The sequence below is a fragment of the Ostrinia furnacalis genome, unplaced genomic scaffold (assembly GCF_004193835.3).
Source record: "Ostrinia furnacalis isolate ACB-3 unplaced genomic scaffold, ASM419383v2 OfSCF1306, whole genome shotgun sequence".
Taxonomy (NCBI): Eukaryota; Metazoa; Arthropoda; class Insecta; order Lepidoptera; family Crambidae; genus Ostrinia; species Ostrinia furnacalis.
In genome coordinates, this window is record NW_021131545.1 from 512,466 (window position 1) to 528,938 (window position 16,473).

General features: G+C 37.9%; 1 protein-coding gene across 2 annotated transcripts in view; it reads right to left on the minus strand.

Annotated features, from left to right (window-relative positions):
* Zdhhc8 (zinc finger DHHC-type containing 8) overlaps positions 1 to 16,321 on the minus strand; it is a 32,654-nt gene extending 16,333 nt beyond the window's left edge. For both annotated transcript variants that reach the window (XM_028303839.1, XM_028303840.1), the window contains exons 1-2: positions 16,152 to 16,321; positions 14,703 to 14,821 (exon numbers count right to left, since the gene is read on the minus strand). In XM_028303839.1, coding sequence (XP_028159640.1) covers positions 14,703 to 14,821; positions 16,152 to 16,243 — 211 coding nt within the window. In that variant the 5' untranslated portion in view covers positions 16,244 to 16,321. The remainder of the gene's footprint in view (positions 1 to 14,702; positions 14,822 to 16,151) is intronic.
* Between the last annotated feature and the right edge of the window lie 152 nt (positions 16,322 to 16,473).

Sequence of the window (16,473 nt, forward strand, 5' to 3'; positions counted from 1 at the left end):
GCCCCGCGCTCACAAACGTGAAACTATAAGGCCCAGAACAGACGGTGAAACGCAACTGCAACGATACTGCAACTGCTAGTTACTTTTGAGTTGCATCTAAGTTTCTGCCATAGCGTCCGTTGAGAGACCACACATGACGCGACCAGTTTGAAACTTTCAGTTTCAGTTTCATTCATCAGAATCATCAGAAAGAAAGAAAGCCTATGGGTGAAGAAGAAGAACAACACAAACATCTATCTCTTTCATCATCATCATCGTCATTTCAGCCACAGGGCGTCTCTCTCTTTACTAAAGAATTAAAACTTATTTCAGCGGTAACAAAACAACAAATACATACAATAGATTTTGAATATTCGATTAAAAACAAATAATAACATTTTTTGTTATTGAAAATGGTCTGTTTAATCAAGTAATCCAACACCCTAACTCTCTAGTTAGTAAAGCATATTTCAACGAATTAAGGTTGTAACGTAAGAACCGAGAAAAAGCTTGCAAATTGAAACATAATCTTGTTGGCTAAAAATATAATTATCAACGTATACATAGCCCTGTGAAAGGGCATGCCTACGTGGGTAGACAGATAATGGAACTCACTTAACTTCAAGTGGCCAGCGTTTGTCTCTTGGTCCTTATAATGAAACGGCATAATATTAATATTTAGGAGGAAATGAAAATATAAAGATTTATTTACAAGATATTTTTAGCAAAATTATTGTGATGGAATAGAGTCGGTAGTTAGCTACAATAAAATATTTGTACCATGAATGTGTTCTATGTCAAAAAGTGATTAGTATTTTTATAATACGCTCCTTGTCTCAAAGGTAAATGATATGACATCATCTAGGGCCTACCATGGGTACTTCATTGATTGAAAACACAGTATAAATAGCAGCAAGACCCTTTGAATTAGTTTAAAAACAACAAACGAAGGACTTATTTTGACTTCATATTCGGAAAGAAATAACGAACTATTTATTAATTGAAGTTGCTCGTGCAACAAATATCGATCAAGCCTGAAAATAAAATCAAATCCAACCACTGATGATTGCTCGATCGAAGAGTTAGAAATAGTGTTGTTTGATTAAATGCCATCCAATAATAGTCTGTGGGGGCAGGGTGGGTAAAAAAATAGAGGTAATAGTGGTTTGTGACATTGTGACCCAATTCCACGTGCGGTGTAGCGTTGCGGGGTAACCGCACGTGGCCTCAAGTCTGTGGTTTCTTTGAAATAACGTCCATGTGTACAGGACAAAAGGTACGTGACAACAACAAAAGATTAACCCCTTATTTTGAGAAAATTACATAGTAAGCCCGGAAAAATAACGTTTACATAGGACTTTTTATCGATACCATAATGGTAGTCTATCATAAACAACACTTTGAGTCAGTATGCTGTTGAATAGTGAAAAAAGAAATTAGATTCTTATTCAATTCCGAGGTCTAAAACGGCCAAAAAGGCCGCAACATAACTCAAAATGATGATAATTTTATTGTAATCGTGTATTTAGTTTCCGAATTATCCAGCCAGTTTCTCACAGTCCATTTTGTTGTATTGACAATCAATAAATCTTTCAAGAAGTCACTTTAAATAAAACTGACTTGTTCCCACCGCTGCAACTAATGTGTAGCCAGGATCTACAGCTTGACCGCCAATAAAAACCCCACCAGTAAAGGTAAAGTTTGTCCCGGGATCAAGTCACTTTAAATATTCAAGAAATAAGAATCAAGTAAAATATCATAAAGATCTACCTTATTGCGTACCTACATGAAACCTTAAAATTTTCTCTCAGCAGAGCCAAGAGGGGATCAAAAGTTTACTACACTTTTCCGTTTGCTCCCTCTATTGTTCGTTGACCTGAGAGGAAAAATTATTTGCGAATTATATTCCTCATTATAGTCGTAGAAAATGTACCTTTATACGCGGCTAAGAGCACGTAGAATCCGTGTTACCAAGTCGCTTTTGTGATAATATTAAACGTTGTACCACAGAATAATAATAAGTACTGTTGTACTAGGATTTCTATACAGGGTGGAAACGATAAGTGATCTCACTCGATTATTTCTAAACCATACAAGATATCGAAAAACTGGTTCCTGATCCTGAAAGCACAGATAATATAATACTAGTACAGATGCATCATCCCATACTCGAAATGTGGCCGACCTAAGTCTTGAAACTGCTCGGGCACGCGTGGTTTCCTAGTGGTGATAACAGATCGCGCTAGTGTGCCGCAGCGGACTTGACCGTCCCGCGGTTTGCGACCCGCTAATGCTTTCTATTCTAGCAACTTGAGCGGAGTATTTATTTGGCGTGCTATATCAAAAGATGGCGCTAAAGCCAATAAGTTTACTGCTTTGTTTATGAAGGCATGTAACTAAGCAAAAAACAGATTAGAGACGCTATTGAAAATTTCGACACGGTATAATAATGTCCAAGTAGCACAACGATCACAGCCGACGCTCAATATCCAGCACCGTGGGTTCGTATCCCGCTACAAATTATCATCACAAAACTCCATTTTGTTTTATTTTATTAGGTATATAAAACAGGAAAATATCGAAACATGCAGTAATAAAGGTAGATATCAATAAAAAACTTATTTTTTCCATAAAAATATTCAGAAATAATTATTATGTAAAAAAAACATAACCCTCCTTCTGGAGCAGTCAAGTAAATATCAAATGAACTGTTCGTAAAAAATACAAAATCCAGTTTTAGTTTTTCGTACTCGTATCGTAGTTTATTTCTACATACTATTGTACCAGTGATTTAACGGAAAGGTAAGTGTGAGGAAAATGAGGTTTCACAATCATAGTACGGGAGATATTTTTAGCACAAAGGTTACGGCTGTGACCTTTTTAGTTGTTTTTTTCAGACAGCACCAGCTTCTGCACTACTTCTTGCACTTACATCTCACCATTTCCAGGCAAGCCTCGGCAGCTACGGGCAAATTGGTCCATGTAGGCTCCATCTTGCTATCGGCTCTGGTCCACCTCCAACCAGTCGGGTAAAGGGAAGACTGAGTCGGTTGCTTGCAACTAATCATATACGCGAACCCCTTGGATTGATCTAATAAGTAAGTGGATAGATCTTGAACAAGGGACGTCTAGAAAAGAGGACCGAAATCCCAATAGAACAGCTTAATCTGGTTTACTGATAGCTCAAAGATGCAGTAGCGGCGTAGGGGGGGGGCGGGCCGCCCCGGGTGCCAAGCATCAGAGGGTGACACATGTCGCACAGATTAGCACTCACTGGCGCATCTGCATAGCAAGTCTGCGGTCTATGTCATTGTCTTTCAATCTTAGAATCGGTAGGTAACCCCAAAATCGTGGGGGTTACCAGGGGGTGCCGTAGGACTTACGCCGCCACTGCAAAGATGGCATTGGGAACGGGAACGGGAGTTTACTGTAAACACTTCGAACATAGTAAACGCTTAAGGAGGTTTGCTACAGTGTTTCAAGCTGAATTCTACGCTATAATATGTGTGCACTAAAGAACAGGGGTGTAAAAAACGCAATATTTACATCCTGATCCACAGCCAGGCAGCACTCAAAGAAAAAGCCATCGCCTCAGAGTGAAGGTTGAGTCTAGAATTATTCTAGATGCAATCGTAAAGATGAACAAACTCGGAAGGCATGAAAGTGTCCCTGATGTGGGATACCTGGACATACACGGATCAAATGCAATGGGAGAGCCGACAGTCTAGCAAAACTAGGGTCAGAGGCGATACCTATTGGGTCAGAACTGATACTTACCTTTATCTAACGGCATACCTCATGGCCATAATATGGCCATATCCAAGAAGCACAGTGCTGAATGGGAAAGCTCCAACGATATAAGAGAAGCATCTCCAAATCATTCCTAAAGGGAAACACAGGGTCATGGAGAAAACTCATTAAGCGGAAATAAAAGGTACCGAAGCCCAAGCAATTACTGGTACGCAAACTGGGCATTATGGAACGAACCACATGTCCCACAAAATGGGCCTGACAATAGAAGACAGCTCTCGAGCATGTGGAATACATGTGGGGTCCATGAATCAATCCTGTAAGGATGGGTCTGCTTGGGTCAGCATATCCGGCATCAGAAGACTTAGAAGGCTTTCACTCAGACGCTTAATTCACCTAATGAATAGGATTTTTTGGATGATAGGGAATAAAAAAATGGAGCATAAAGATCCTAATGGGTCGCTGTGGACTACGCTTAGACCTAGCTTAGCTTAGCTTAGCTTAGGCCCTACATAAGATAACCCAAACAGCAACAGCAGCTTTGTATCAGCCTTACTACTGGCAGTATATCAAGGGATTCGCGTATAGGATCAGGTGCAAGGAACCGACTCGAGTCTTCCCTTTACCCGACTGGTTGGGGGTGGACCAGANCTCTCTATTTATCGTCGCCGAACACGTAGAATTTCGTCCAATGACACCATGCTACCCATCCTTATCACTCGCGCCACAGAATAAGTAATAGTACAGGTACTCGCGCGTAATTGTATTGCTGTCGCGCTCGCTCACTCACTTTGACGGCCCGTCCCCGTCGTACGGGCTCGGCGACCGGACTACAGCATCATTTTCGATTCACTTACACGTGCTGCGTGAATGGCTGGCATGCATACCTACTAAGTATATTGACGTTACTGGGATCGGGAGTAGCCCCAATGGATGGGTACCTGCCTACCAAGCATAGCTGGGCATCGTTAATCAAATAGTTAACTTCGTTAATCGTTAAACCGTTAATAAATAAATTAACTTCGTTAAACGTGAAAACGTTACATGTCGCAAGATTTAACGCAAGTTAACGTTAATCGTTAATCCGTTAACACATGATAATAAAACGAAAAAATAATTGTAGGTATGCAAGGTTCAAATAATTTCTACAGCTTGTATCGCGCATGGAATTTATTCCTCTTTTATGTTTGCACTACAAGCTTTCGAAATTATTTGAACCTTGCATAAGCACAATTATTTTTTTCGTTTTAGTACCTACAACTGAATTTCAGAATAAAAGCTTGTTTTTAAAAAAGTTTTTTAATTACTATTTTATTTTACACTTTTAGTAGTATCTCAATCTCAGAGCCTTGGTTCAATTACAATACAATTTAGCACCAAAGTGCTTGAAAAGACAAATCCAGCAAACCCAAACTCGATAAGTTTCCACCGTTTCGTTTTGGAATTCCTATGGCCACCTGATTCCATCATCATCTAGTACTAAAGTGCTCGAAAAGACAAATCTAACGAACCCAAATTCGATGTGATGCCGCCGTTTCATTTAGGAGCTCCTATGGCCACCTCATGACTCCATCATCAGACCAGCTCAATGATACCATAACATTGCAATGTCATCGTAGGTACTTACATAAGTATACCAAATTTCAGCTCAATCGGTTGAGGAAAACTGGTCTTAAACTCGGTTGCAAGAGTTGTCCCACACATACTAACAAGTGTCGTTAGTGATCTGGTTACAAAAACTGTTGTTTTGGGTTCTGGAAGTTCTGGAAGCCCGAACGTACTTGTCAGAACGCGTTTTTCAGCGTGCCTGCTGTATCTTTTTGGTAAATAGTTGGTACTGGATTAACGATTAACGGACTTCGGATAATTTAACGGAAGTTAACGAATCCGTTAACATTTTTTAAAGTTAACTTAAAAGTTAATCCGTTAATAGAAATGTTAACTTCGTTAATTAACGATTAACGGATTAACGAGTTAATGCCCAGCTATGCNATCACTTATCGTTTCCACCCTGTATAATAACTTTTAGGTTATATTGTAATCGCCTCTGTGGTCTGCTGGACCACCTAGCCCAGACCCAGAGGTCTAATTTTCTTCTCGGTTTTGTTAATGGTAGAGCTTATTCAAAGTCTGCCTGTCGAGCTACCGCCATTCTACCTGTCTGTCACCATAACAACAATGTTAACAGCATTGTTTAAGGCAATATATCCAGTTGTTCTGTGGTTGAGCATTCCGGGTGAAGCTCGCTACCACATTTGGCCTAATCATCACTTTCTATCGTGAGATGGAGCAAAAGTTGAAAAAATCTATACCAAAAGATATATCTATACTATAATAAATGCGAAAGTAACTTTATCTAGCTCTTACCTTTTCACGTTTAAATCACTGAACCGTAAACGAATGGTGTGATGAAAAACGTTACATTTTCTACGATTCTCCGTTTAGTCAGATCCCTAATTACAGCAATTAACAAACACGCAAAACATCCGTAAACACGTGTATTCACGCCCGAAACAAGTTAACTTAGAATCCGATAACTTAATTACAAGTTATTTTGTCTGACTTGTTTAACGAACCGGAGCAACGTCCCTGAGGGGAATCTGACTCTGTCACTCTGGTGTCAAGGTCGATTGTTGATTGGAGAAGTTTCTTCCGTCATTACTGAGAGTTGAGCCACAAAGTAGATAAGAGCAGAAGACTATCTACATACAAAGTGCGCTCGGACAACGCACACATAGACAACGCTCGCCAATGACAAACCAGTATAAACCAGTACGAGGGCGAATGCCACCCGCTGGAAAGGCGTCTGTGTGCGTATTCGAAATGAAGTACATACAGGTGATTGTCTACTGTTACTATCTATTTTGTGGTTGAGCATCGAAATGTCAGTGCTCCTTACTTATTGATCACGTTAGGAACTCTTGGAACTGGTAAAGGGTTTCGGAGAAAAATGAACCGAGTATTTTTGGACTTAGAAAAGTTACGGGTTTGATTTATTGAACTGCTGAGATAGGGAGTTATAAATGGGACACGAGAGCCATATTTTCTTATCAAACTTATCATATATTTCTGCACTGAAGTTTACAAACATAATGCTATCAGCGTCCTTGGCCAGTCTTTTTTGGCATACCAGACCAGTGATTTTGCAATACTAGCAATAGATACCATTTATTAGTCATAGATAAGAATAAGACTGTGGTTCCATTGTCATTTGCTATAATGTGTGAGTAACATCACAAAGTTAAGACAATACATTACAGCACAGGTGACATAAAGAATAGCAATGGCTGGCACCCTCTCGCAATCACGTAACTTTGATGTATTTGACAACAATCACACCTGAAATAAGTGTAGATAATCTTTCTTAGGAATAAACTGTTCGTTTTACTTTGATCCTAGATCACAGCAAAACGGTGGCAGCATAGACGTAAATAAAACTATGCACTTTTAGAAATAATCAATAAAATATTTACGTGCCCCCAAAATGAAAGTATCATTTGCATTGGAAAATTTAATTCCAATTAACCTCTTATCAAGCGTACACAGATTGAATTTCTCAAATCAGAAATCAGTTCAGCACTAACCATGGGCTGGTTAGGTCATCTGATATTCCTAAATCTGCTGTACCTGTTCAAATGTGACTGCGTCATCAACCACCAGCCCCTTGAGGAGCTATGGCAGAAACAACTGCATAAGGACTTACACACAGACTACAAATGGGAAAACCCAAACCAGTGCAACGTCACCGAAGTCAAACTGAGGTTCAACATTCATACCTTCGAATTGGATACTGATAGAGACATTTTTACCGTGCACGGCGCCATGAAGTTGTCTTGGAATGATAAAAGGCTTAAATGGGACCCGAAGCAGTACGGGGACATTAAAGAAACTTATTTCAGAAGGATCGCCTACTGGGTCCCTTTTGTAGAGCTAAACAATCCGTCGGATGAAGATGAAAAAGGAATGGATTACGAAGAGTGCAAGATAAAAAGTACAGGCGATGTAATATGTGCACCGAGGTATATGGATTCCACTCAGTGCGCGACAAAGATAGGCAGATGGCCTTACGATACTCAAGAGTGCACGCTGGAGTATAGAATTACAAAATTTCAGAAGAATGTACACCTTAATACGAGAGAAGGAAGAGACATAGAGGTGATGGAACTAGAAGGGTCGACATCATTCTCTATTGTTAAACACCGTCTACATTCGAATGTGAGCGATGACGTACAGCTTCGGATAACATTTGTGTTAATTCGCAATGGAGAATCTTTCGCTGCTATTATAATAATGCCATTAATACTACTATCAATATTAACCGTTTCTTCTATCATTTTGGATGTAAATGACAGGAATCGTTTTCTCTTAATAATATTTTCTATGGTTTGCCATTGTTTCCATGTATTTAACATAGAGAGGGATATACCAAGGAAAAGTTCCGAGTCTCCGACTATTTTGTGGTTTTATCGATCGTCCTGGATATTGACGATGATATTAATGACTGTTACTGTTATTTTGATGAAATTTAGGAACAAATTATCAACTCCGCCCAGGTGGGTTATTTATGTAAATAGTAAAGTTTTGAAATCACCTGGGAAGTATTTGATTTGGCCTCGTTGGGAGTCAAATATGGACTACTTGACTACAGACGATGTACAAGTAAAAGATGTCGATGTATGGAATATGTTTGCCAATATTGTAAATAGTGTGTGTATTTTCATTACCGTAGTTGTGTATTCTATTATGATTCCTGTATGCATACCTATGCAACATTAATACTGTGTTTTATTTTTCTAATATACATTTTCTTTGTAATATTGTTTTATTTTACCAGAATTTTATTACATTGAATGTTATACATTCGATTTCAATCTGAGATCGTAACCACTTCTCTATGTCCCAATGTACAAAGATTAAGGAGCGTTGTATTGTAGTATGTAGAAGTTTGCAAATGTCTATAAAAGGTATAAAATTGTTTATTTAAATTGACCTTAAAAAAAGGATTACAAACACAACCCTAAAATTAATCACATCTTACATTAGGTACAATAACCAGACAGAAATGCAACAGTCCTCTTATCAAAGGGGCGTATACGGATAGAATTTCTCAGATCAGACATCAGTTAATGACCAACCATGGCGTGGTTAACTCATATTTTATTCCTAAGTTTGTTTTACGCTTTCAAATGTGAATGCGTCATCAACCACCAGCCCCTCGAAGAAGCATGGGATAGGAAACTCCATACTGACTTGAAAGCAGGCTACAAATGGTATGAAAACCCAGAACAGTGCAACAAAACTGAAGTGAAAATGAAGATTATAATGAATTCCTTCAATTTGGACAGTGAAAATGGTATATTGACTTTGGTCGGTATATTGATCGTGGCTTGGACAGATGAAAGGCTGACGTGGAACACGAGCGACTATGGAGATATAACAGAGACATATTTCGAGAAATTAGAATACTGGGCCCCTTTTATAGATTTGAACAACCGTCATGAAGATGGAGAAAATTGGGTGTTTTACGACCTGTGCAGAGTAGAATCTACCGGGTTTGTAGTCTGTGCGCCAAAATTCGTAGACTACGCTCAGTGCGCCACGACTATGGTCGATTGGCCATACGACACACAGACGTGTACGCTTGAGTATAAAATTGATAAGCTCCAGAAGAATATCAACCTTCTGCCTAAAGGTAAACAAGCAGTACAGATCATAGGAGATGAAGTCGGGCCTGAATTTACAATAGTTGACTACCATCAAATTTCAAATACAAGCGATGAGATTCAGCTCCGAATAACCTTTGTTTTAAATCGCAATGGTGAATCTTTAGCTGCTGTCATAATATTTCCATCAATTCTCATATCAATATTAACTGTCTGTTCTTTAATAATGGATTTAAATGACAAGAACCGTGTGCTAATGATATTATTTTCCATTTATTTGCATTTTTTCTTTTTGTTAGAAATAGAGTGGAATATTCCGAAGCACAGCGCAGAGCCTCCCACTATAGTGTGGTTTTATCGGTCGTCTTTGATAATGACATTGTTTTTAATGACTGCTTCTGTGATGATGGGGAAATGGAACACTTCAGTGTCAACCCCACCATCATGGGTCATTTACTTGAATAGTAAAGTTTTAAAATCTTCTGCAAAGTATTTGATTTGGCCTCGTTGGGCTTCGATTGATTCCTTGACTTTAGACGATGTACAAGTTAAAGATGTCGATGTTTGGAAGGCGTTTACAAATATCGTGAACAGCGTGTGTATTTTCATTACTGTAGCTGTGTATGCCATTATGATTCCTGTGTGCGTTCCCATGCAGTACAAACATGCTCCATTATTAAGGAATAGCACTGGTTAAGACATATTGTTAATTTGTGTTAAAATAAATACTTTTTACAAATGCAGTGTTGTTTTATTGAGGTTTAGAATTTGGCATTTGGGTATTCATAGCGTTATTTTACTGTCTGGACGTCTAGACATGATACAAGACATTACGGTTTGCATACAATATGTCTGACGGAGTTGTGTTGATCATTCATCATACTTTTGTGTGTTTGCTACTCTACATTTATTATGTAAAACCGCATACGAAGATGGTAAGATCTCAGTAGAATGATTTGAGGGTTAGTTCCTGTAGTAGGTAAAATGGGAAGTTAGTATGGACTAAGCTTAACTTTATGCTACTATCGGCCGGCTCGATAAAAATAGTTATGTGATATAATTGAAGAGATTGTGTTCATTGAATCGTTTTATTTATAAAACATTGCTCTTTATCTGTATGTTGTTCTTGAACATGACACAGTTTTTATTATAGCACGTTTTAAGATTAACCGATAATCTTTGAACTATAGCCTGTCATTATACAATACTGAAGATAGTACTATTCTTTACTTTGTAGTATTATTTAATTTACACAAGCAATCGTCGTACTCGGGATATTGAACGCAATCGAATGTATAAAAATTCATAGAAGTATTTTGATTACCTAACTTCGAGCTCTCAGATATAACTGTAGAATCTTATGTAGCTGCAATTAGTGGTTTTTTATTGAAAAAAGCTTGTATTTCCGTTGTCCCCCACCATTTGTCCCCAACTCCCCACTGGTGGACATCGGGAAAAAATGTATCGTTGGACTAACTTTTTTTCGCGATGTTCGCCAATAGGGAACAAATAATGACTTTTTCAACAAAATGTGTAGTCTGAGATACTATCAACTGTAGAATCATGAACAAAAGTACGAAAATAAAATCAACATGCAAATGAACTGGTTATCTCACAAATCTTGTCAAGAAATTCACAAAACCAATCTTAATTGATACTTGATACTAATTATTACTAATACATATTTATATTTTCAAGGAACCACAATCGCTGTATGGACTTTCTATGGTTTGTGGAAGATTTATACGTTTCCAGAAAATAGTTATGACAAGACGAACGACTAGCTAATTGGGACTTCTCGTTTTTTTTTCATCGTCTTTATTAATTTCTTTTTGTTTCCAAAGAGACTAAAACTCAACTTTAATTCTGGTTTTAAGCGAAAATAATTGTTCTAACTATGATTGAATAATAAGTGACATTTTAGGGGAGCCTAGCCTATTAGTGGACTTCTAGGGGCTAACCCTAAGTGTCTTACAAGCTCTAGAAGTCTAGACAAAGACGCCCTAGAAAATGCACCCCCCAGACAATCCCCCGCTTAATAAAAGTATCCGACTGTACTTTCCCAGACGTCTATAACTTCTAGAGTTAATAACTACTCGAAGCAGACTAATATAAAAAGGAAAATTGACACGAAACGCCACTTTTGGTAGGTAAAAGTAAAGTTTCGTTATTATTGTTTGTTTTCCATTAACCTAATTACTTGATGATAACAGAAGAGCAACCATTAGACCAGGGTTTCCCAAACTATGGGTCGCGATCCAGTGGTGGGTCGCGAGCGAACATTGAGCGGGCCCTGCCTGTAGAACCACACACCACCCTACCGATCCAACCGCTGGGCAGCGGGAGAAATTTCCTATAGGTGGGTCCCGAGTTTGGGAACTTGTATTAAATGATTCGTAGCCCAGACAACTTTGGGAACCACTGCATTAGACTATAGTGGCACTTACTACCTAGGCAAATATTCTAGCTATAGCTAGAAGTATGACTATAGTCATAAACGTGGTCATACGACCGCAATCCATGTAGAAACATAATTACTTATTCATGTATACGATAATTATTATGCATACAAATAAAAATCAATTGCTACAATAATAATACGATATGATACATAATTATTATGTATGACGAAGTGATATGAGAATGCCTCGATGGAATTGACTCATTTCTTTTTTGTTGTTCTATATTATAATATTCGACGAAAACCTATTCGTCGTTATAATGAAAGAAAATATTTGGAAAATAGACAGGAAAAGTCGGAAATATGGATTTAAAGGTTTAATAGAAAGAAAATGTTTGGAAAATACGCATAAGTCGAAAATATGGAGGATATTTTGCATTAAAACTGAGAACCTCCTTTTTTTAAGTCGGTTAAAATATCACACGACTGTTTGGTCAGCTGGTAACAAATAAAAATCAATTTCGCTATCAGAGTTAGCGTTAATGAACTAAAATTACACCCACTTATTGCATTATAACATCAAACCATTATCAACAGATAAATACCGATAAAGGTAACATACTCACTCGCCCAAACTAGTACATTAATTTGTTGACGACATCCTTAATGTACACGATGACATCCATAATGTACACGATTAATCCATGAAATACAAGATTAGGAAATAGGTGTGAACGAGTGTAATTGACCCCTACTAAGATGGCTGAAAATCACCAAGGTGCGAATATGCTCCGCCAGCAATAATTTGGTGCAAGAATGGCATGCCCTTAACGATAGTTTAAAACAATGTCTTAATAATATGTATTGAGGGACTATTCCCACCTCTCGTTACCGCTGCAACTCCTGTGTGACCAGGTCTACAGCTTGACCGCCAATAAAAACCCAACGTAAAGTCAAGTTTTTCCCGGGGGAAAGTTAAACTGTCATTGGGCCCGCAACGAAATTAATCAGAAGAATATACGAGTTCAAAGTTAAGAAGGTTTATTGAGTCAGTGACAACAATCGTCTTCTTATAATATAAATATATGGCGATTGCAACCGTTTTCCCACGACCAATTCACATTGTATAGCGCAATGCATCGCAGGGTCGAACACACGACATAACTCGTGTTACCCCACTCCATTATTAATGAGATGGCGACAATACTTGCACAACATTTTTTATAATGTTTAACTTATATGTATTTGTATTCTGCCGTACGGTTCCCGCCGATTCAGAGCGTTCAAGTCTACCCGTTGCTTTTGCTCATAGGGATATTCCGATACTAATAAATACGAGTAGGTACTCGATACTTTTGATTCGATACCAACTATTTATTGTATCGAATCAATTTTGCGATACATAATCGGTATCGAAACAAAAATACTTGGTATCGAATCGAATCAGCAAAACAACCGAAAACAATAAAAAAAACCGAGAACGCATCATACAGAACTGAGAGAGCAAAAACAGTCAGCTAATCAGCCTTAATCGGTTACCGAGTTACCGGTATTCGTCGCGTGGCGGCGTGAGCGACGCGTTGTCTCGCGCTGGGCCAGCCGAATTCGTCCGACTTCAGCCGAGCCCGAGCCGAAAGCGCGAGAAGGAGATCCACCCGTAAATCATCTCGCCATTCCGCCATTATGAAAGTGCCTTTGATAGTTGTATATTCATTGATAGCACCCTCAAAATAATAAAACAAAACAAAAGTTCCAAAAAGTATCGATATCAGTAACTATCGATACTTTAGGAGTACTTATTTAAGTAGTATCGAAAAAAGATTTGAGTATTATCGAAATGAGTAGGTATCGATACTTAGGTGGTATCGGAACATCCCTATTTGCTCATGCCAGTAAGTAACTATTAGGAGAGAGAAGAATGGATTTCATAGATTTGGAAATATATATAATTATGCGAAAAATAGCGTTCTCTCGCCTCCAGCATCAACGATGTAGCTAGTTTGGCCGCCAATAAAAACCCAACCAGTGTACGTAAATTTTATCGCAAGGAAACCAGTCATAAGAGTTCGAAAACGACTACTTAACCAAACTGATTTTATATTTAATTTGTATTTGTATTTGCATCCTCACCTACAACTCGAGTCTAGACTTTGTCTAGACAAAGTGACATTCGTGATAGATCTCGCGATTACTTCACGGAGCGAAGTAGTTGCGTGCAGAAATCTAACCCGAGGGCCACATCGAATTACTAATGTTTACGTACGTAAAATTAGCTTCATTCTCGAAATATAATTTCGAATTATCAGGACAAAACCATTGTTTATTCAATCCGACCTATTACAAGCTCTCATGCAAGGCAAATGAGGTATCGTGAGCAACGAGAATAAACCACGACATCTTTGGCGCGGTGGCAAAACATCGCCAAGGGCAGACAAGTTACGGGTTTAATTCCTGGATTAAACTTTGAAAACAATGGAATACAATTTTTAATTCAATGTAGTGTGTTGGTTAACATGCGTCATCCTAGGTCATAGAAAAGACAGGCGCTGAATAGTAAAATCAATGGAAGGAAAATGTGATATTGAATTGAACTATAGAGCTATATGACAAAACCTTGTCAGATTATGAGGGCCCAGCTTTTCAAACTGCAGTGGAACAGCATCATCATCATTGGCGTATCTAGGGTTATTTTTCAGGGAGGGCCTGGCCCCTGATATGCCATTAGTATCATAGATCATGAGTTAGTTATGAACTTCATCTTCAAATTAGTAGCCCAACATCATCATCATTTTAAAACTTGTGGTCCAGTTAGAACTTCTTTCACTTGGTAGGTATCATCATAATAAAATTATGCGTCCTTAAAATATAAATTAGATTGTTTTTGTGAAAAATTATGTAAAATAACTCACCTTTTGGTATGACTCCCGGGTCCATGAAAGTGGCCAGTGTAAAATTGGCCAAAACAAAAAATGTTATGACACCTTGGTATGCAGGTACCCATGGGTGCTTGTGTAGGTAGTACTGACAACTGTGGACAATACACAAACCATTAGTCACGGCTTGACAAAGGCAAACACAATACCTACATTCAAGAGATTAGAACTAAGACATGAATTAAGCCTAAATTGCGCTACCTTAACTTTAAACATAACTGGTGTTTTTGTATGGAGTTTGACAGACTTTTGACATTAATTTGTTATAGTCAAGGAAAGGTGGTGCAACTTAGACTAAGTAAAATTGGTGGTGCAATAAGTAATTTAATGATTTTACTATTGTTTTAGTTAAAAAGATAATTCAAATAGCCATTATAAAAATAACAAAATGCTGCTTTCAATTTTTTTAAATGTTTTATTCCATCAATGAAAATGACTTTGGAACAGGCACAAGCACCTCACAAGTTTGTTTAACATGGTCAATGATGCATCAGATTGTAAGAGCACTGCAACACTTAACATACTCTGTTAGCTTTGTAGGACGAGCTAACTGGCTAGTGCATGTTCTACATGTGCTAGCATTATTCAGCATGTTGCATTCCGTTTACACTGATTAGTCATAGTCAATATCATTCAACAGAATAATAAAATCAATAATCGGTGATGACATTCAAAATCTAATTAGATTACAATAGGAATACATTTGACAAAGGTGCAGTAGTACTAGTTGTGAAAAAATATATTTGGGTTATAAAAAATAGTAAACATCAAGTTTGTCTTCTCTCACCACTGCATCAGCTCTGTTTTAAAAGCAAGGATAATTAATCTGTTTTAAATAGCAAGGTTAATTACAAGTTCTTAACTACTACTACTAGTACTAACTAACATGAAAGAAACCTCTAAAACTGTATTATTGTAAGGAGCCTGCTTAGAGCTCCTTTAATTTTGGTGACTGAATACCAGTGCCACCATTCGAATTATTATTTTTGCCACAATTAGCAAACAATAAGCTGTAGATCTAAAAGAGTACGCTACTGAGTCATGACTGTCCTCACACACCACTTTTGGTTTGTTTATACAAGTCTGGCCACTGTTTTACTCTGTGCTAAGAAAATGTATGTTGAAAACACAACTTATGGCATTTAATTTGGAAGCAGGACATGCAGTAGCACTGATTACTGTGGCTAATACTGTGATATAATTATTGACATTCATACTAACAGGCATGGACAGATCATGGTCACAGTAGGCGCTGATAACAAGTGCATGCTCTGACCTTTTACACAATATGTTAGAACTACACACAGCAGCACAGGGCATAGGTACAGACCCAAGATATTAATAGAAACAAGCCTACAATCTTCCGTGAAAGTTGTCAAACCAAAAATGAGAATTTGTACCCAATCAACGACTATGTATACTCACGGAAAATAAAAAAACAAGGATGTTGTGCCCAACAGTAACGTCCAGGCGAATGTCGCGGGGATGTATCTCGTTTTGAGGTCGCATTTGGGCATATTGTGTCAATTTTTATTCCATAAGCAAATTAACTCAATTTTATTCGCTACAGATCAACATGGCCGCACCTATTAATCTGACAGATATTTTCTGTATTGTGGCAGCATTGAATAATAGAGTCTTTCATCAAAAAACCGGAAAATATTAGCTCGATTAGCTCAATCGAGAGCTAAAACTTGTAAAAATTATTTTACGAAATAAATTTTCTTTCTCACTACCGAGACACCCG